This window comes from Chlamydotis macqueenii, chromosome 2, assembly GCF_036417535.1.
Source record: "Chlamydotis macqueenii isolate bChlMac1 chromosome 2, bChlMac1.mat, whole genome shotgun sequence".
In the NCBI taxonomy this organism is placed as follows: domain Eukaryota; kingdom Metazoa; phylum Chordata; class Aves; order Otidiformes; family Otididae; genus Chlamydotis; species Chlamydotis macqueenii.
The window spans coordinates 68,865,564-68,887,002 of record NC_141557.1 but is presented as its reverse complement, the minus strand read 5'-3'; the positions used below and the strand labels follow the sequence as shown (position 1 = coordinate 68,887,002).

The following is a 21,439-nucleotide window of genomic DNA, read 5'->3' as shown; positions in this document are numbered from 1 at the left end:
AACCTTACTTGTATTCTTGCACTACACTACAGATTTGTACTGAATTAAAGAGATTTTGCTACCTGTGAATGTCACATTAATTGAAAGAACAGCTTAGAGTGTGACATCTATCGATGGGCGAGTAGAAAGACTGCGTTTCCTCCCCTCAACTCAGTGCTGCCATTGAGCCTCAGTATATTATTGCTGTATTGGAGGTCTCTGTGTTGTACCTGTAGAGTCTAAGGCACACTCAAGGCACTCAAGTGTATAAGATTTTGACGCCCCCAAAATCTTTGTTCACATCTCTGCTAAGTGAGTGGTTTGGGACATTCCCTGCCTGCACATGCCTGCTGCTGCCCCAGCGTGTGCAATTGGGACAACTCAGGTAAGATCTTGAATGGGAAAGAATCTAGGGTTAGCCAGAAGTAAACATATAGCATAGGTGAAATGAGGGTTGGCCCCTGGGTTTTCCACCTGGGCAGAGGACAAGCTGGGTTCCATTTCTCAGCTTCAGGATGTTTCTGTATTTTTGCCAGTTACTATTTAGCTTTAAAAGAAGACTAAAAAAATAGTTTCTCCTGTTACCACAGGTCCCAGAAACTTCATGTTCTCTTCTCTGCTACAGCGTTGCTTCCCCAGGTAATATTCTTCCATGGGATATCCCATGGCCTGAGGAACAAAGCCCTTTCCTGGGAAGGGAGCTTAAACCCATCCAGAGCAGGAACTGAAGGGAGTCCAACATGTTTCACTTTCCAGGACTTACGGTAACCAAAGACAGGTATGCTTATACATGCCCCTCACAAAGTCTAGGGCAAGCTCCTACTTTGAAGAAATCATTTATCTACAAAAAAAAAAGCAGGAAATTCCCTACTCTAGTCTTGAGTCAGCTTCTCAAGAAAGGGGTGAAATACTTGACATTTCCTATTGCCACCCAGCTTCCACCAGCCACTGTAGATGTGACAGCAACACACGGAATAGAGGGCCTGAGTCTTCACTCCAGAAAATGAGGATTTGATAACCTAAACTCTCTTCTTCTGTCATTACTGTAATGTATTTGAGTTCTGGAGGCATGATTAAACTCTGAGTTGTTGAATCCTGGTGACTGTGTCTATTGCACTGTTCCTGTGCCTTGTTAAAAAAAAAAAAACAGTACTTATTTCAGCTTGTGCTGCCAGCTGATACTATAAGTAATTTTAAACTAACATTTTTTTCTTTTCAGAGTGTGTTTTGAACAGAGCAGCCTTAATTTAAGAACTATTTCAGCAGTTCATTTCCTAATCATAATTAACTAAATCACTCTTTCCAAACATTACATCCACATACAAGCTGACTCACAGCATGAAGTTTCACTGAAGCCATGGCACGGCCACAGCGAATTCAATGCAGAAGTAATAATGTCTATTTACAGACAGACCACCCTCACTGGAAAAAAAAACAAACACCCAAACCTACATAATAAAATAGAAAAGAAAACCCGTAGGATTATCTAAAAATTAGCCTAAAAGCACAGGCAGTCTGGAGAAAGGATATTAATGTCTTTAATTCTTGAATGGCTCTAGAAAATTCTGTAGGAGGAATGGAATTTTCTACTCAATTACATGGGGTGATTTGAAATGTATAAAGGTAATTACAAAACTTCTGTCGGATTTTGCTTACAGCATAGTCAAAGAGACTATGATTTAACCGAGACTAGAATTTCAGACATGCTTTTACATGTTTTTAGTGTTGCTCCCTGCAGATCCATCCTGTACAGATCAGGTTATTTACAGATGAAGTGCCTGGAAACAAGAGAGGTTACAATAAGAAATATGCTCCAAAGCCTGGAATTAATTTTATAACTTTTGCTAAGAGAATTAGTAACACACAGCACAACTGGCCCAACATCTGTAGATCTGCTTGCAATTACTACTTTCTACTACAACAACTTTCAACCTGCTACCATATGGGTTTCCACTGATTCATAACAATGGAAACATCACTCTGCTTCAATGCTGTTAAATGCCATCTTCAGAATAGGAAATACAAACTTTGAAATGACAAATGAAATTGAGTGATTATGTATTTGCTTTATGTGGTTTGAGAGAATTGTTACAAATCCCTTTAAGCACTACAAAATGGCAAGTGTGTATGATATAAGTTAATTTAAACTTGCTTTGTCATAATTATTTGTTGTGCAGTCTACAAAGTTCTGATATAATCAGTGGTATAAAGGTCCCAAAGTAAAATCCTAAATAGTCACTACATAAAATATAACTTTAAAATATGAGTTCCACACTGCAGGAATCCTAGTATATCAATAACCATGTAACACTAAAGAGTAAGTTGATAAAGGATTTTCTTTCACACATATCTTGCCTCTTCCTTCTATCATGGTGCTAAACCCATGTTAGCTGCACCTGCACTAATAGAGCCAAGAGACTCAGTGCGGGAGAAGCAATCAAGATTGGTGTGTCAACAAAAGCACCAGATGCCACTGATGCCCATTCTACACTTCAGTCCTCAGGCACCACAGCAGAACCAGGAACTCTCCTGATTCCAAGGTTTCCTAGTAAAGACAGATTTGAAGAGGCATAGCCACTTCCCTAAGAGATAAAAATAAAATGCTGATACATTCGATTGTCAAATAAGCCTGTAAGTTCAGAATTACACAGTGTTAGTGTTAAGCTATTTTATTCTGCTTAGACAGTCCTTTGGCCAGATCACATTCAAGTGTTCCTTCAGCCTAGCACAGATCTTGCTTAATTAATCCACAGAGCAAGTTCCTTCCCAACAACTGTTTTAATGCAGTGTTAACAAAGGCCCCTAATTTAACCTTCTGCCCCTCCATTTAAAAAGTGATTTTTAAATATCATTGAAAGACAGCACTTGGATACTAACAATTCACTGCAAAGACTTCCACTGAGAAGAAAAGAAGGTAAAAAAAATACTCCCTACCCCCATACACACAGAAAGGATACAAAAACATGCCAAATAAAGGTTTGAAATAGATTTTACTTGTAGAAAAGCAACATTTTAGCATCATTTTACAATAAAAAGGTAAGATCTGTTTGGTGTTATATAGACATGGTGTGTCAACTCAGAATGCAACAGGTAAAGCATGCTGTAATACTCAGTATGAAAGGTATGAGATACACTGCTGTATTTAGCCAATTACTCCGGGTGCCTCTTTGTGGATACTTTCTTAATTACAGGTCCTCTCTGCTTCATACGTAGTATATTTTGGAATATAAAAACTGGAAGTGTTAAAATACACTGAAATGTATCTGGAAAAATCAAACCCAGGACCAATTTGGCACTACTCCAGATCATTGAAACAGCACCTTGTATGTAAACTATCTATCCCATCATTCTACTCCCCCTTACACAAAAAAAAAAAAGAAAAAACAAGTCTTGATATAGAAAATTGTTCCATCTTCTTGCTTCTGCATTCATGCAACTTCATTATCAGGTTTTCTTATCCAGATATTAAACTGTAAAATGAACAGTTACTTATCATGGGGCTTTTCCACCATCTTCAGCGCTAATCTTCCAACCATTAACAAACTGTATAAGGGGGAAAACCACAGAATTAAACAACAATAATAATTTGTCAATTAATTTTCAAATACTTCCCATGTAACTGGTGCATGGAAACAGAAAAGATAACACAAAATACGATTCACTCCATTTCCATTTAATTAAGTAATTAAGTAAGAAATCACACATAGGAGGTTAAAAAAATAAGTATATTGTGTTGTACCTGACGCCAGCAATTAGCCCTGCAGGCATGAATTTTCCAGAGTTGTAAAATCTTGTTCCCATGACGGCAGCCAGTGTTCCAGATGTAACTTAAATGAGAGATTATACAGACCAGTCAGCAGAGATGCGTGTGGGAGAGATGCTGCAATTCAAAACTAACAGAAGTAGTAGGATCAAGTAAAAACCTAAACAGGGTTATTTCATGTGATGGACAAAAAGAGTCAATGAATTGTGTAAACTTTGGAATTCCTCAGTATGTGAAGTGTAAATATTCTAAATCAAGTTCTACGAAACAGTGCACTCCATATGTTTCTGCACACACTCCTCAAATTTGTCAAAATGTGCTTCCTTGGAGACTGGAAACAATGTATGCTACACTGCTCTGGAACTGTGCACAGGCAAATCACTAAACCTGTGCACATAATACTCCCACTGCTCATAAAAGGGAGAGCATTTTCATGTCTAACTTGTAGTAATGATCTGAGAATTAACTAATTTATGTTTGCAAAAGACTTCAAAAGGGAAGAGTGCTACGTAAGTGCTAAGCATCACTAATCCATTTCAGCCCTGCACCACTTTCCACTAAGATCAGAGAGTTAAAGCTATCCACCCTGACCACCTGACAAGTGACAAGAGCCAGGTAGTTTCACCGAGCCAGTAAAATAGAAAGGGCAATCCCTGGAACACTGTATCTCAAAATAAAGACAGAATATCAAGACAACTATACAGAAAACATACTGATTAAATCCTTAGCCTTAGCATGCATCTGCTACCCAGTGGTAACAGCTACACATTAATATGTTGTGCCAACCACTCTTAATTTCTACCATTCCTTCTACGTGATGGCTGGTCCCCCAGGACCCAGCTCATCTTCAATCCTAGCCATGGCATCCTTCCTCCTCAACAGCACCCTCAATATTATTGTCCTTGACATCTAACAGGCTCATGTAAGTACATATGTCAGAGACTGGGACTAAAGTCTAACACGTAGGAAAGAACTAAAATCCTTCAGTATTCAAATACCTCAAGCTCTAATCAGTAGCCAGTCTTCAAAATATGCGCACCTCACTAAATGTAGTTTTGTCTAAGACAGCAGTAGAACCCACCACCTCTAAAAGCTTTAAGCATGAGAAGGAGGAGGAGAAGACTCCATATGCTACTAAATTATAAAAATATATGTCTCCTGCATTTGGGAAAATACTTTGTCTCACTCTTGTTAAGCTTGCTGTATTTGCAGTTTATTCCAGTTATTCCAGCTTGACCATGTACAGCTTTTGACCTATTGAGATGTGAACGTGGACTGCAGTGTAGACAATGCTGAAGTGGAGAAAAATGCTGGGCCTTCCCCTTTCACATATTAAAGAGTTAGATGCTATATCACAGCTTCAGTGAACAAATGCTACAGTCAGTGGCAGCTCTTTAAGCACTGACTTAGCACTTAGACTTAGTGACTCTCTGCACTTAGCTTCTCAAAGTCAGGAAGAAGGGAAGCTCCAGTTCTGAGAAGAAGGAAGAAGAAATTGCATTAATGAAGATTCTTTCTCTTAACTCTCCCCAGGTGTGCAACACCTTTGTAACTCCACTTATTTGTCATATATAAAAATAAGCCACAGTCTCTGCCATTTTCAGCAATAATGAAAGAACCTGCTAAGGGTATGGGCATTCTGCAGGGGAACGACACTTCCTGAAATGGTCCAGCCTCCTACAGGATGCTGAAAGTACGATCCAGCCAAAAAGAGGACACACAGAGATCAGACATCCAGTTACTAGCACTTCCCTTGCACTACGATCCTTCAAACACACCAGTATGAGACACGTGCACAGTGCCAGCCATCAATTCAGTGAAGCCTGGGGACTGAAACAATAGCTAGTGCTAGAGGACTGCCATGCACTGGTATCTTCTACAGATCAGGAGAGGATACTACTAACACAGATACCGGCCAAAGGATTACACAAAACACACGCTCACAAGTATCTGAGATACAGCAGCCTAACAAGTGTCAGGTGAGCTACAGGAATTATCTACATATATTTTCTAAGCCCATTTCAGTTGCAAGATACCTTAACTTATTACCAAATGCAAAAAGATAAAGTCATGCTATTTTACAACTGGCATGACTTTAGGCATGCCCAGATTAAAATGATAAGTGATAATCATCTTAACTTGATCACAACCCTGAACTCTAGATGGTAAATGGCAGAAAGACAAAAAATGCATTTTGAGGATTCACACCATACTACATACAAGTTTTTAAACACAAAATGCTTGGTTTTGGGTTTGTGGTTTGTTTTTTGGTTTGTTTTTTTTTTTTTCCTTTTCTGAAGGATGTGAAATAATGGTATTTAGTTTGATTTTTTTTTAAAAAAAACCACCTAAGTTTCACTTCATCCTAGCACATATTTTCCTTCACAACCCATAGGTTTTTTCATGTTCAGAAGAAAATCTCTAATGATAAATAACAGATATTTTCCTCTCCTCTCCTGTTGTAGAAGAGGAACAAAACTTTAAGTTTGAACTATCACTCAAAGCACTTCATACTTCTTGCAGAAGGAATGCAGGAACACAGTGAGAAATCACTGAGCAAGACACACCAAGATAAGCAGTTTTTATATGCCTTCTCAATATATTCTTTAAAAAAATAATTAAGTAATGCTAAGAGTTCACATTCCTTGAAAAGCAATGGAGTTTAGCCACTAATGGAGATTTTTCACTAAAACACAAGTTTAAAGATTGGATTTAAACTAGATTTATAACATAATCACTTTAACCCTTCTGCAAAGACTTTTAAGTACTCATTTTAAGCATCCAGTTATTTTAGAGTAAATATAATCCCTTCTAATTAAAATTTTAAACAACTTACTCAAAGAAACCCAAACATTATTTGGATTCTGTGAGAGCTGATAGGCACCCAGTCCAGCCAAACTCCCAAAGAAAAGGCCAGCAGCTAGCGATGGGACACTACCTGAATAAGTAAAAGATAATGCACTTATTAGAAGCTCAGAAATAAATTTGCTCATCAGCTCCTATGTTTTGTAAAACACCAACAATAAAAAAAAGATAGACATTCATTGCTATACAGCAGATTAGAAATGTTTTTCTTTCTTTTAAGATATTAAGAGCATGCTGATCTGCACCAAGAAACATGTTCAAATACTCTTGCATAAGATACAAATAGCATTAGTATTGAATTATTTAACAGTAAAGCCATTAACATATTTACGATGGAAAGACTAGCAGGAAAAGCAAAAGAATTGGCATTTTCTTTGTGCAAACTGAAGCACGTGGTTTCAACACAGTTATATCAGAATTTCTTGAGAGGCAGTAAACCAGATGGATTACCTAGTAAGGGTTTAAGATCAGAAAAAGGACACATGGACTGAATTTGGCAGGAAGGCATGCAGATAAACAAAGAAAAAAAGTTGCCAAAGAAAAGAGCAGAGTCAAATAAAAGAGATCCTATCTCTTAAGTACATCTGAGATCTGATCCAAAGGTAACTGCAGATTTTGGAAGAAGGTTCCCTGGACTCACCTAAACTGTGAATCAAGTTCCCAGTATAAATTATAATCCTGAGCTACCAGAAGATAAAGGATACCACATCCAAATTGGTGATTTATAGATTACATCAAGTAACAAAGTGGTACGACCTCCTTAAGTAGTCAATAAGGTTAACAGAGAATTCAGGACTTAATGCTACTGAAAGTGGTTCTTTATATATTCCATTTTTCAGGTCACCTTCACAGGACTCAAGATGGCAAAGCTGAGCTGATAAAGATCTCCTCTCAATGTTACAGGAGGATCGCATACTGCTACCAGAAAGTAATCATCTTTCAGCCATCAACAAGGCAGCTGTCACATTGCTTTTGGTATAAAAAGCAAGAGATAAAGATGACAGAAAGCACCAGATATTCATGTACATGTGCAAGGAAAAGATGTACACTCTAGTAAGTGGCTGCTCTGCATGGTATACAGTTTAGCAACCAACATGTAGTAGATACAATTCTTTCCAGAAGCCTGGGAGCCCATAAATGGCCATCATATCCTTGACTTTTATCTCGAGGCATTGTTTAAGCAGCTATGGCACATACACTTACTAGGACAACCACATCACTTCTGGCTCAGGAAGTTCCTGAGTCCCAAAACACTGGGACCCAGAAAACTTACTAAACAAAGAGAGAAAAATCAGTCAATCATCAATCACTCTTTGCTTGCCCTGTTATCATCCCAAGGCACCTAGTGCTGACCACTGGCTGTGTGGGTAAATAGACCTGGCTGTAAAAGAACAGATGACCATCTTAGCTGTATGGATGAAAGTTTCATTTTCTTTTGGTTACTCCAAGTAACTCCAACTTACAAGTCATACAAGTTTCTGTTCCCCCTTCAAAAATCCTGTGAGCTGGATTCCCTTGCCTCCACATGACCATGCCCTCCCATCTGAGACCAGAGGATAAGAGAAACACCTACCACTTCATAACAGCCTCAGAGAAATATAGCTGCAATTAGTTACTTAAGTTCTCAGTACCGTCCTGCCTGCCCTAAACTCCACTCACAGCCCAAAGGATAAATCAAGCAAACAGAAAGCAGATTGGAATAGGCATTAGCATCTCTGTCGTTAAATGCACTGGTAAGAGTCTTACTGACTTCAGCAATGCACCTTCATATCACATATACTAGGATGGCTTAGGGATTTTCAAAGCTGAAAGAGAGAGTATTGCAGCAAGGATGAATCCACGGTTCTGTCTAGAGGAGGACAAACTCAGAAAATGGTCAGGAAATGAAAGCAGTAGGTCAGAGGGTAAGATTATGATGCAGAGCCCAGAAAAAGAACAAGCTTAAGGACTGATTTGCACTTTTCAGCTTTACTTGGAGAAAGGATCCTTCTGAAAACTCTCTGGAGTTTGTAGTATACTGTTACCAGCAAACATTAAAATGAGAATAAATCTCTAAGGACCAAAAAAGTGCTGATCTATGTCATTTGAAGATATAGAAAATTTATAGAATACTTATATTTATAACAGCAGGGAAAGAAGCCTTTCTGAAGCAAACATGCCAATTCACCCAAAGAGCACGAAGCAGAGGATACCAGAAAGCAGACTCTGGGCTTATCAGCCCAAAGCACCAGCTGAACCCAAAAAGCACCACACCCCAACAGCAGCAAGTTAACAGCGCATGGCACGAACTGATAAACTTTACATCAGTGTGAACTTCGAGATAGGAGGCTCTCGTAAAAAGCCGGCCAGCTCACACTAAGTTATTAGGGGGCAGGGTGGGGGGAGAGATCCAAGCACCTTCCCGCATCGTACCTGCTTTCGCATAGCCAATGAGCCCTCCTGATGCCACCAGGGCGGCGTAGCCAAAGCCGAGCCAGTCCACTGCCATGCTGAAAACCAGAAGAGAAATGGGGGTGAGGATCAGTATGTCTTCAATTTTTTTAGGGAAGCAAAAAAAAATAACAGCATTTCGCCGCCGGAGCGAGCTTTTGCACGAGCAAGGCCTGCCTAAAGCCTAAGCCCTAAACCGAGTACAAGCGATGAAACCCGAGCTGCCAGGAATGCAGGCCTGAGAGCAGACTTGGGGGTCAGCCCCGTCGGGGAGGGTACGCGGGCGGCACTAACCTACCCGCCGTCCCTGCTCCACAGCAGCGCAGGGCGGAGCTGCCTGCGGAAGGGGAGGCGGGAAAACAACACACTGCGCAAAGCTTCCCTTTTCCGGCTGCTCCGAGAGAAGAAGGGAAAGAACACTCCCTCTCCCCCCATCCCCCCCGAACCGAACCGAACGAGGTGGGGAGGGTACGTCCCGCAGCCCAGGGCTGGCGAGGAGAAAGCGCTGGTGCGCACCCGCAGAGCTGCGGTTATGCCCCCGGCGGGGGCATCCCGGAGGCCTGGGCACCTACAAACGAGGAGAGACTTCGGTGCAGGCTTGTCGAGTGAGGGGCAAAGATCCCTCCTACCTGCATTTATGTGCACATAGTCTATCCTAGTCCTGTACCAGAAGCAGGGGTATGCGGTACAGCTGAGAATTTGGGGTCGGGTTTTCGGTGTGATATGAGATACAACTCTGTACAGCTTAAAGGCCGCTTCTAGCTTTGATTAGTAATTTCAGTATAGCCGTTCTATGGAAGATGTCGGGGATTTCTAGAATCTTTAAATTACAAGCCGTTAGTGCACCAAAAAAATTTTTTTTTCTGCTGTAGAGGTTATGCAACAGTGGGAGATGAAAAAAAAACTCTTGATAAAGAAAATACTTTGCATTTTTTTCAATCTGGAAAAAATGTAGACAGATGTTTATAACTCTACAAAGATAAACTCTTTTTTTTTTTTTTTTCCAAGTGCTGAAACTGGCTTTCTTCATATAAACGGTGCTGCATGATTTATTCCAGTTGGCTAGGTGCTTCCCTCCCATGGGCATTTTTAACCACATATAAAGAAACAGCACTCCTCCCGCCATGTCTCTGAGCTGAGGGGCTTCAGATCCTCTTCCTAACAGAAGGCACAAAAGAGCAGAAGCCTGTGCTTTCTGCAAAATGCAACTTTCTCTAGCTGCACTGCAAATTTTCACATTTTTGTGAATTAGCCTAATGTTCAGAAAATGGAGAGCGGTTTAACTCCCGTGTTGGCCTAGGTGGTTTAAATAGAGATCTATCTTCCTGAAAAGTGCCACAATCAAGGTAGCTCTAAGCTATACTAGATGGGGCTCCCTTTTCTGTAGAAGCTGCGTAATGGCTATGAGGTTCAAGTCGCACTGGGCTCTGCTTTGTAATCCAGCACTGGGGTTCCCCAAGAGGGAAGGAGGAAAACTGGAGGAAATCCACAGCTGCTGGAGCTGTTGAACTCAGCTGCGGCTCAGCTGGGATGCTGCTCACTAGGCTGTGGTTTCCTGCAGCCCTGGCTCCATCTATTCTACCAGTGTCATACATGTTCACCCTTTCTGACACAGGAAGAGCTTTCTCACTGCTGACGTCTCCTCTCTCTCTGCACTGCTGCCTCCCCTCTATCATTCTAAGCAGTTCCCTGAAAACTAGAATGGAAAATGTTCTGAAAAGGAAGATGTGCCCAGGAAAACAACAACAAAAAAAAACCCCCTGCCAAGTACTGTTTAGTAGCTGAGCATTCACTTAAGGTATAGAAAACACGAGTTCTCCTCTCAGGACTGTTTCTGTATTTCAAATTAAAAGCTGTTAGGACTTGTCTTCTCTGTTTCCAGTTCACAAATTGTTCTGAGTCTCATGAGATCATGATTTGTTGTATAATACACAGGGACTTTGGTTTTTTACAAATGTCTAACTTGTACTTTTACGTCTAAACCTTAGAACCAAAATTCTGTGGAATTTTTGCTTTTTAATTCTTAAAATTATGTGCACACTGGATTTTCCTGGAGCTCATGAAAGCTTGCTTCTGCAATTGTGACATCCATGGCCATGAGCTCATGCACTAAAAAAATTCAAACAATAGAAACTGTTTTAGTAGTGGCAGCCATTTTGTCAAGGACATAAGATAAGCACTATAAAATAGATACAACACGTTACAAGTGAAGACACTTTACACAATTATCTTATTTAAGCTTATACTTTGTAAGTCCTATATTTACTACAGGAGCCTTGTTACCAATTAAAAACCTGATTTGGTACCTTTCCTGCCAACTCTACAAACCGTTTTAAGTCCCATATTAGTTGCCTGTGTTTGTGTACACACACATTCAGGGTATTATTAAAGTTCAAATTTGTGTATGTTCAAACTAAAGTACAGTTGAAATCCCTTCAATGTTGAATTAAACTGAGCTCATATAAATCAACTATACTGAATGTTCAGACGAGAGGTTATGATAATTTATCTAAATTAAGGAAACAGTTACAGCAGATAAATACACACACCCACCTCCAAGAAAGTACTGCTATTGCCACGTGAACAATCTCGTAAGAGCACTGATTATGCTCACTTTGTTTCAGTGTCAGAGCATACACAGGGATGAGCTGGAGTTACATCCTTTTTTACATCCCTAAGACAGACTGCATTCCTGTCTTCAGATTTCACTCAATCTTTTTTTCTGATTTTCTCTACCTTTTCTCCTGCTACATAAATAAGGAAGAACAGATTATTACTAAAGTGAATCAGAATAAAACATAATTCCAATTGCTCTTTGATAACAGAAGAATTAATGACCACTCTGGTAGTGCAGAGAACTACATTAAAATGCCTTACTTTAAAAGAAATAAAGAGAACATTTAGTACAGCTATTTGACCTTGTTCTCTCCAGCTCAACTTTGTTTTTTCCACTGTATATTTGTAACAAGACTTAGGATAAAATCCAGTTCCCACTGACTGAGAAGGTCAGGAATTCACTTTTTGTTTAAGTGCAAAACAGATGGATGACATTTTATCAGCATGACAAACATTTCAAGTGTTAAATAGGTTGGTTTTTTTTAACAATACAGCTCAGATCAAGGACTTGAAAAAATACTATGGGAGGGGGAAGAGAAGGTAAACCCTTATTGATATAAACTCTTCCACCTAAAAATATGTATCATACTCCGAACAAAATATTTAAATCATGTGAACCATGAGTACAAAGATTTTTTTTTAAAATGAAATGCATTAAGTATCGACATGGTAAAAAAACCCAAACATTTTGCTTATAAACTTTATATATAACTCCATGTCAAGAACCAGAATGTACGATTTTCTGTGGCTGTATGAATGGAACGTGATCATCATATTTTAAGTAATTTTAACATTTTCCTTCTTACAGTAGGAAAAGTAATACATGACAAAGGCAGAGCATATTCGGAGTCAAATGAACAGTAACCTTTCCAACACTAAAATGAAAAATTGTACATATTTTCAATATACATTTAAGTGAGACAAAAATGTAATGGAGACAGATACAACCATTTTTATCATTTTACCTGGCTTTTTCAGAGCCAGTTAAAAAGTGTATTCTACTGTTTGTAGAAAATATAAACATCACATATTATGAATTTATTTTTGCCTCATTCACTTAGAAAAAGTTGCCATGTCTTTTGCTAATTCCCAGAATGATCAGTCAATTTATTAGGAAAAAACATTCATTACTTTTAAACAACAGATCAGTTCAGAGGTATATGACCTGTTAGAGGTTTACATCCTTATAAAAACTGCAGCAACACCAATATTTACTTTTTATTCAGGAGAGAAAGTAGCTGCTTTCATGCTAAGCTCTTCCGTTTCTTTTTCTTCTTTTGCAGTGGAGCTTCCAATGTTTGCTTCTCTGGAGCAATTTTTCTCTTTCTTTTTGCTGTTGTATCACTTTTCTCAGTCCGACAAACTTTTTTTACCCTGACTATTGATGCTTTTTCATCTTCATTTGCTGAAAAAAAGCAAAAAATTATTCACACTGATATTTATGTCCAGTCTTTGTAGTCTAAAATTGCACAGAGACTTATTTTGATGTCATTTTAAAAAGGGGACTATAAATGATTTCTTATTTACAGTGGAATGTGCCACTTATTCTAGTTTTATCTGTGATACAAAAGTACTAAAGATCAAGTATGTAAATAGATTACGATACAGGAAGACAACAGCAAAAAAAAATATACTGAGCAAGACCTTCCTAAGTTTGCCCAACTACATTGGCCTCAGACCGAACTTTGTTTACAGGAAAACAAGACATGCAGTTCTATCAAACTGTTTATTCTTATCTGTCCCAAAAGCTTCACAGTGGCTTTGTCAGTACTTATTTCAGTAAAGAGAAACAAAACTTTCATATAATAAAAGTAAAAAGAGGCTTATGTGGTTGAACATACATAGAGGCTTGAGACACTGTCAGATTAGTAAGGATATCTGTATCACTTGCCAGCGTCATAGCCCCAGTTCTTCAAGATAACAAAACTTTTTCCAATGCATATAGTAAAACCCTCCCACTTAGTATCTTCCATTTCACAGACATATTAAAACAAAAAATACACAGCTCTGTTACCTTGAGATGATGTTGCAGCTTTATCAGAATTTTCTTTCACTTCTGAAGCTTGGTCAAGCCATACTGCAAGACATGTCAGCCTAGCTTTGGTATTGACTTCACACAGTAAAGATGGCATATCTTTAATCTGAAGATAATACAGAAAAATATTAATTAAACATTATCTTATTTCTGTTTAAATTTACTGAAGTATTTGAAGTAAGAAAGTATCTTACTGCCCAGCTTCCACTTTATTTCTGGTGCCTAACCATGTTTAGAGCTAGAGGCTGTATACAGGTTAATGGTCACAGTGCTGCAGTCCTGTTCCTGATAGCATTCCTCAGCGGTGGTTTTACAAGAAACTCACAATGGTTTTAAGAACATAACTTAATAAGCAAGATCAGTGGGTTTCAGGCACTTGGGGCTAAGTTTAATAGGAGGAATAACTAGATGAATCATAGACTCACAAACAAAAAAAAAAAGTTAATGGTTTCAGAAGTTTCTCCAGAGTAACAGGTATTTTTTTGGTACAGCTAAAATAATTTGAATTAAGTTGCTGCATCAGAGTCCTCTTCTCCCTCACAAAGACAAGGCTGCAGATTAAAAGTAATCTCTTCAGAGTGTGTTTCAAAGTGCTTAACTGCAACTGATCAGTCAGCTCTGGGAATACTTGAGAGAATATCCTATTATAGATATCAGGGGATAAAGTATCACAAACACATGTGCCACATAACGGAGCAGCCCACACAATTACACAAGGTTTTACAAAATTTTGCCTGCACAGGAAGAAAATCATATGTTTGGTCAAAATAAAGACAATGTTACAGAGAAAAGTAGAGAGTTCCCTGATCACTATGTCAATTATGTACAAAGGGAACAGAAATTTGAGGTGAATGGAAAAGAGACATTTTCACTACTTCACTTAAAAGTATAAAAATAATCAGGGAGAGTGAAATAAAATATGGGGAAATTAAGCTGAGACATATAAGGTGTATAAATGTTGAGAGATATTTATTTGAACTATTCAAGATACTTATAGTAGACTATAATAGATCCTATATTACTAGGCATTAAATTTAAAAAATCTAATTATAATTTTAAAAGACAAACCCCAGAGCAAACAAGAATCATGGGAAAGTTTAAAGGTAAGACACGATTCCTTGTTGAATTGTGATACTGTTTGAAAATACAGGAAACAAAAGTACACAGTCCATTAATGTGTTTGAGTTTTTCAAAAGTACAACTTTTTTTCCCCTACATGAACATCATCCCCCAAACCATAGACTCTGCATTTTTAAAAGAGTAGCTACAGTCATCAACATTACAAAAATTGAGATTCACAGCAGTCCTTAGAACATATGTAACAGATTACACAGTCGTAAGTCTGGCCATGTAGATCTAAAGGGAAGCATGACTTTACATAAAGAGAAGATGAGATCTCTGAAATAGCATCAGGTTTTATAGTCTCTCTAAAAAAAATTACAAAGATACAAAAATATACAAGTGCATAAAAATATGTGCATAGACACACGCACCTCTACTGAACATAACATGGAGGAAGATCAAGACATCCAGATTCCAAGTAAAATTTCCTTAGTGATTTAAAATTAATGTTTATACCAGAACTGTCTGCAGTTTTGGTTGTCTGGTATTTTTCCATAAATGTAACAAGCAGTTTAATAGACCAACCTTATTAAGATCCAGATTCCATATTTTAATGTAACCATCACTGGATGCAGTAACAATAACATGTTGTCCTTCTCTTTCAAAACTATAGATATCTTTTATTCTGTGAAAAAATGTAATACTTTGTTAGTATATAGTTAGCTTATAGCATGGCAGTTCACTTCAGAACAGTAAGCTGACAGAAATTAAAGATGAATAGCCAACAGTCTAAAAATCAATTTGAACTGAAAGGCGGGAACTTGGAACGGTAATCTGTTTTGAGTGCTGTCATTTACAGTAGGAACACTTGCTTTTGCTAGGCTTGTTAGCATTCAGTTCAGAACACTTCAGTACTTTTAAGCACACACTATTAATCACATCGATGACATTTAAGCTAATACTTTTGTGTTTTGATGAATTAAAATCAGCATTTGGACAAATATTTGATATTCAACAACAACAGAGAATATGTGATTACCCTCCTGTTGTCTGGACTGAGTATAACTGCTTTGTTTTATTTAAGCATTCTAAAGAGTCAAAATCTGTAAAGACTGGTTAAACATTCTTTAGATGGTCTTGCAGGAAAATACTGGTACCCAATTTCAGAAATACACAGACCACACACACAGAAGTGTGTGCGTATTTTTACACACGCACACGTATATAAATAAATAAAACCATACACATGCATTCTATATAAAACCATGCAATTTAGCAGAACCTTCTTCTGTTTTGGTCTCCTTACCTACCGCCTATACTCTTCAAAGCTTTGATATACCATGGTGACCAAGCTATGTTTCTAGAGACACCACTGGCCCCTGAGCAATTCCACACGAGCCAGGGGTGCGGGCTCTATTTCAGGCCTTGCAATAGGGATGAGCCTGCTGGGTAATTCAGACTCAGAACTGCCAAGAGGGCTACTGTCACAAGGACTGACCGAGGTAAGATAGGAGAACATCGACAGATGTCTTATATTCAAATTTGCTGTCTAGTATAGTCCAGTTTTGTAGTGGAGCACTGTGAACCCTGTACAGCCATTTTCATCTCCTGCCTGAGAAGCACTACAGACTCCACTGCAGTTTTGATACAACAAAGCCTTGGGGAGGGAAAGAGGGAAAGATGACCTTCTTCCAAAAAAAAAGATTAACATAGATCTATGCCAGTATATTGAGATCTTATATTTAAGACAGATATTTAGATATGATCTATATTGATCTTATATTTAGACCTAAATATTTTATACTGTACTTAGATCATACATTTAGAATTGTAATATTTCTAATTCTATACCCGGCTGTTTTTGTAACATGCATGGACAGCACAATACTTGGGCTCATACTAAAAGCAAACAAGTCTGTCTCAAATTTGGAATTTAGTACGTAAGTAAATTTACTTTCTGTACTAAAACAAAAACAGTAGTAAAATATGCTGAACATTACAAGTCATTGAACTTTACTGAGCACTCAGCATTGCCATAAATATTTAAATAGCAAACAAATATAAAATACCTGTTTTCATGAGCTTTAAATTCACACAGGCATTTTTGAGAGTCACAGCTGTAGAACCTTATCATTTCATCATCTCCAGCTATGGCAAGGATAGAATCCTTGGAATGGGAAAAAAGAAATTCAAGATTAATTTAATGTGTTTGAAACTAGTTAATTTCCTGGCATCTTTCTTTTTTGTACTTACTGTAATAAATCTAAGTGAAGAAATTCTCTTCTCTGTTGTGATAGTGCCAGTGATTGAAGCTGTGTCAAGCTTGTAGATATCCACTTTATTCGTTATCACGGTCACATACCTCTCTCCATCAGGGGACCATTTAATTATCTGGGCATCTGTACACATGGATACATTTGTTTGTATACACATGTACACAGTTTTTTTTCATCCTATATTGCATGAGAATCTAAAAGTAAAAATCTTTAAAAGCTGCTAGACACTCTTTTCTACCTAAACCTGAGAAAAAAAATGCAGGAAAAAAATCAAGTAACCTAAATAAACAAGTATTATGCTCTTAAATGTTTATTTCTGATTATCAGAAGTGTATGAAGTAAAAAAGTAAAAACAAAACGTATTTGTTTAAATGTCTTGACATCAACTTCCAAGGAAAAACAAAAATTGCTTTAGTGTCACTATGCTTTCCTTTTGGTAAATGGTTATTATTAAGGACATATGCTTACATTTGCTTGCCTGCATGTGTAAAAGAGACATTGTGAAAGTTGCTTCCAACTAACTGACTTGTTGATTAATTCAGTCTACTTTTCTTTACATAAAAATTAAACTATCCAATTTCACTTTGTTGTGGATTTAGACTGATAAAACTCACTTTGCTTCAGGTTTTTGATAAAGGCTGATCGTCCTTCTACAAGATTCCAAGTTCTGAAAGACAACAACAGATAATGTGCATTCCAGTTAAAAACAGCACAGTGAAACCGAAGTCCTAACTGCTGACATGAGGCATCCAAAGAAAGCTTTTAAGCATGTCTATGCATTTTGCTGCCTTCTTAATGCAAAAGAAAGTGATGACTTGTTATATCACTTACACACTATAAGGTTGAATTAGTGATATTTATTTTATAAACCACTGTTTGCAATGCAGAGCCCAAAAGGAGCCCAATACCAACCTGTCCTGTTAAAACAGCATTTTATATATTTAAAACACAAATATACAGCAACATGTAGACACTCCAAGTGAAAAATTACTTTTCTCACACTGAACAAAACTTGATAGCTTTCAGAAGTTTAAACAAATTGTGTTCCAAAATGCAAATGTATTTATACATCTACAAGCAACTATAAAGAGTCAGAGACTAACAAGAGGCGAGGAACAGGAAGGACTATTTTAAAAATACTTTAAAATATCGCTAGTACCTAGAACTTAAAAAGATAAGCCAATGCCTTTGAACCATTTGATGTCCAAATATATTTTATCAGTGTTGCACAGTCTAGTGCCAACACACTATTGTTGCTTACAACAATTTACTAGGAATTACTGAACTATGATTCTCAGCATTTCTTCATCAGTTTTGACTCACCTTAATGTTTTATCTGTTCCTACTGACAAAGCTAATTTCCCCGAAGGATGAATAGAAAGAGATGTCACGTGCCCCCTGATAAAAACAAACCAACGTATTAGCCACATATATTATTTAGAAGGAAAACTCATGTGAATATGCAGATTTAAGAAACTTACTTATGTGCCCTAATGGATTTCAGGCATTCCCATCTCTTTGTGTTCCAGATACAAATTAGTCCATCTTCAGCCCCACTCAGTAGATGTGTAGTACCATAGAATTCCAAACAAGTTATTGTGCCTACAAAACCCAAACAAGAGCTATTAACAATGTTTTACATACTAAACATTTTCTCAGATAATGTGTTAATTAACAGAGAAGCTTCTAGCATCAAAACATGCCAGCTACTACCCTACCCTTGGGCAATCTGAATTATGTCCTAAGTACTTCTTTACAATCTCCACCTCCACCAACTTTCTTGTTATATTCAATCACCAATGTGCTCTATCAGTCCCCCTATACATCTGAACCCCCATATACATCTGAACTCCACCAGATCTGTTCCCTGAAACAGGCAGCACTTAACCACTGTGGCTTGCTGCGCAGAGCTTCTGTTAGTGATAAGAAATGTTCCTATGTTAAAGCCCTGCTCTTGACACACAGCTGAATTTACTGCACATGCTTCCCATAAGCACCATATTTATCATACATCAGCTGAATGCAGGTACCACATTCAGTCTAGCTCCATGTTATTCTTGGTTATCAGGAGAGAAAAAGGACAATCAGGATTGAGCTACAAACGACCCAAACAGAGCAGCCTGGTCTCACACAGACACTCTTTCATGGGGTTCACATACATCCGGGGCAGGACAAGGACACTGGGAAAGATGGTTGTAGGAGGGAGTAGGCATAGTCTAAATAAACTGTCCTGGTAGAACAAAAGTGGTTTACAGGCCATTTGTGGGCCATAAATTCTTAAACAATTAAAACTAAAAATAGTTGGAAGAAGCAGCTATATTTGTGGGCTAACACCCAAACTGAGTTCTGGACTTTTATGCCCAAAAGCTTACTTTGCCTCTATCATCAGGCCATCATGGCTGCAACACCATCACTATTAAGGACTTACTAAAAAAAAAACACCCCGATTTTCTTCTTCTGGCAAGGGCCAGTTTTTCAGCTATAAGTTTCTATCATTAATGCTTTTTACGACGAAAAGTTCCCTTACCATTGTGCTGCAGCAGCGCCCCATGTTCTACCTTCTTTTTCATGTCATAGATCTGGATGGTCTCATCTCTGCTCCCAGTGACAACATATCTGTTATTCACTGCTACCGCTGACAACGAGGCAGAGTGGGCATGATGTGTAAAATCAGGGACAACCGTCCAGGACTGTAAGTGAAATACAAAATAAACAGGTCTTTCTGAAGCTTACCATAGTGAGCTTCAATTTCATAATCTTGTAATTTTTTTTTAAGGAAAATCTGAAAAACGTATATGTGTAAAATGTAAAGGAATTATACTCAGCGATAAGTATAATAGGATATTATTGAGTTAATGTGCTGTTAGGAGATTAGTGCGAACGATTTAAGTGTGCAAACCACCTCTTGTAATCAGCGTCGGGCTTAGATGAAGCTGTACGTGAAAAAGCATCTGCAGAGAGATAAATCTCGTGGACAACGGAGGCAGATTCTCTCTTTTTCCACCATTGCAGGCTAGAGACACGCCTTCCACCTGCCCCCCCCTCCCCACCATGTGGCATCCATCCCCTGCGCGGCTGCTTACGAAAGCCCGACAGGAACGAGCTCAGCCCACTGCATCCAAGCGGCCGCCCGCTTCCCGGAGCTCGGAGGATCCGCAGCTCCCAGCGGCCCTTCCCGCCTCCCGGGCCGCGCCACGCGGCGGGGCTATCAGCAGGCCGCTCTCACACTCTACAACCGGCAGCGAGGGGCCGAACCTTGCGGCTGCGGGAAACCGCCCCGCCCCCCGCGGCGCTTTAAAAACGTAGCCGGTGACCGAGCTCCGCGGCCGCGGAGAGGCGAGTCGGTAAGTAGCGGGGGCGCGCGCGCGTGTTCTCTCTCTTCTTTTCAGGGCGGGCGGCCGTTAGGGCGCAGCTAACGGCCGCCGCGCGCGCGTTCTATCCCTCTCTCCCTTCCGTTACCTCGGCGGGCCGCGCGGCGAACCCGAAGAGAACTTGCTCGTAGCAGCCCGCCACCAGCTCCATCCGCCACGCGCGGGGCCCTGCCGCTCTCGGCCGCCGTCCGTCTTCCGCGCTGCCTGCGCGCCCCCCCGCCGGAGCACTCCGCGCCGAAGTGGGCCCGCGGGGCTGGAGAACGGCAGGGCTCCTTCAGGGGAGAACCTGCGGCCTCCGCCGGCGAGGGAGGAAGCGCCGAGGTGGGGGGTGAGGAGGCGGTTTTGCGGGTCAGGCTCGGCGCGGGGCAGCCCGTACGGGAGGTCCTCGCGGGGCGGAAGCAGGGCTGGCGCTGCTGCTGATGGCGACGCGGAGGAGGAGAGACGTTAGTGCCGGGATCGGGGCGGGGGGGTGGCGGCCAGCGGGGAATGGAGCACGAACCCATCCCCTATGCAACGGAACGGGGGGCAGGAGGCAGCGGCCCTCTCCTTTCTACCGGGGCCTCGGAGCCGCCGCCGCCTCATGGGCGGCTGGGCCGCGGGCTGGGCGGGGAGAGCAGGGCAGGCTAGGCCAGGCCTAGCGGCCGTTAGGCCGAAGCGCGCCCGGTGGACCAGCCCCCCCCCCCCCCCGCCCGAGGGAGCGCCGTGGCCTTCTGCAGGGCCACGCTGGCTTTTTTTAATTCCTGTTTTCGTCGGGGTTATGTTGTGGATTGGCTTTTTTTTTTTTTTCCTTCCTTATCGCGTAGCACAATAAACGGGAAGCGCGGCCTGGGCGCCAGCGCGGCCGCAGCGGAGGGCGGCGGCCGGGCGGGGCGGGCTTCATGCGGGGCGCCGTGGCTCTTTCCGTTGTGCTGGGTGGCTTAGAAAAATGCGTCACGGCACGGTGCGGCTTGGGCCTGGGCTGGGTGGGCGCCTCGGCTGGGCCGAGGTCACCGCCCCGGCCTGAAGCGCTCTGGGAGCTTCCCTCAGCTCCGCGTGTGTGCGA

General features: G+C 40.2%; 2 protein-coding genes across 5 annotated transcripts; both read right to left on the bottom strand.

Annotated features, from left to right (window-relative positions):
• Window positions 1-2,950: 2,950 nt before the first annotated feature.
• LOC104482480 (transmembrane protein 14C) lies at window positions 2,951-9,411 on the bottom strand. The gene is made up of 4 exons (XM_010123971.2): window positions 9,020-9,411; window positions 6,579-6,680; window positions 3,719-3,806; window positions 2,951-3,522 (listed from the first exon to the last, which is right to left on the bottom strand). The coding sequence occupies exons 1-4, from the start codon at window positions 9,093-9,095 to the stop codon at window positions 3,465-3,467; spliced, it is 324 nt and encodes a 107-aa protein (XP_010122273.1). The 5' UTR covers window positions 9,096-9,411; the 3' UTR covers window positions 2,951-3,464.
• Window positions 9,412-10,433: 1,022 nt separating this feature from the next.
• On the bottom strand, window positions 10,434-20,835 carry PAK1IP1 (PAK1 interacting protein 1). Of its 4 annotated transcripts, XM_086740205.1 has the most exons (11): window positions 20,486-20,835; window positions 19,554-19,716; window positions 18,508-18,628; window positions 18,350-18,424; window positions 17,641-17,693; window positions 17,004-17,149; window positions 16,820-16,917; window positions 15,336-15,435; window positions 13,668-13,794; window positions 12,869-13,058; window positions 10,434-11,784 (listed from the first exon to the last, which is right to left on the bottom strand). In XM_086740205.1, the coding sequence occupies exons 1-10, from the start codon at window positions 20,546-20,548 to the stop codon at window positions 12,898-12,900; spliced, it is 1,107 nt and encodes a 368-aa protein (XP_086596331.1). In that variant the 5' UTR covers window positions 20,549-20,835; the 3' UTR covers window positions 10,434-11,784; window positions 12,869-12,897. The 4 variants fall into 4 exon arrangements, with proteins under 4 accessions (XP_086596331.1, XP_086596329.1, XP_086596332.1 ...); XM_086740203.1 differs by lacking the exon at window positions 10,434-11,784 and having other exon boundaries at window positions 12,045-13,058; XM_086740206.1 differs by lacking the exons at window positions 10,434-11,784; window positions 20,486-20,835 and adding an exon at window positions 20,110-20,241 and having other exon boundaries at window positions 12,045-13,058.
• Between the last annotated feature and the right edge of the window lie 604 nt (window positions 20,836-21,439).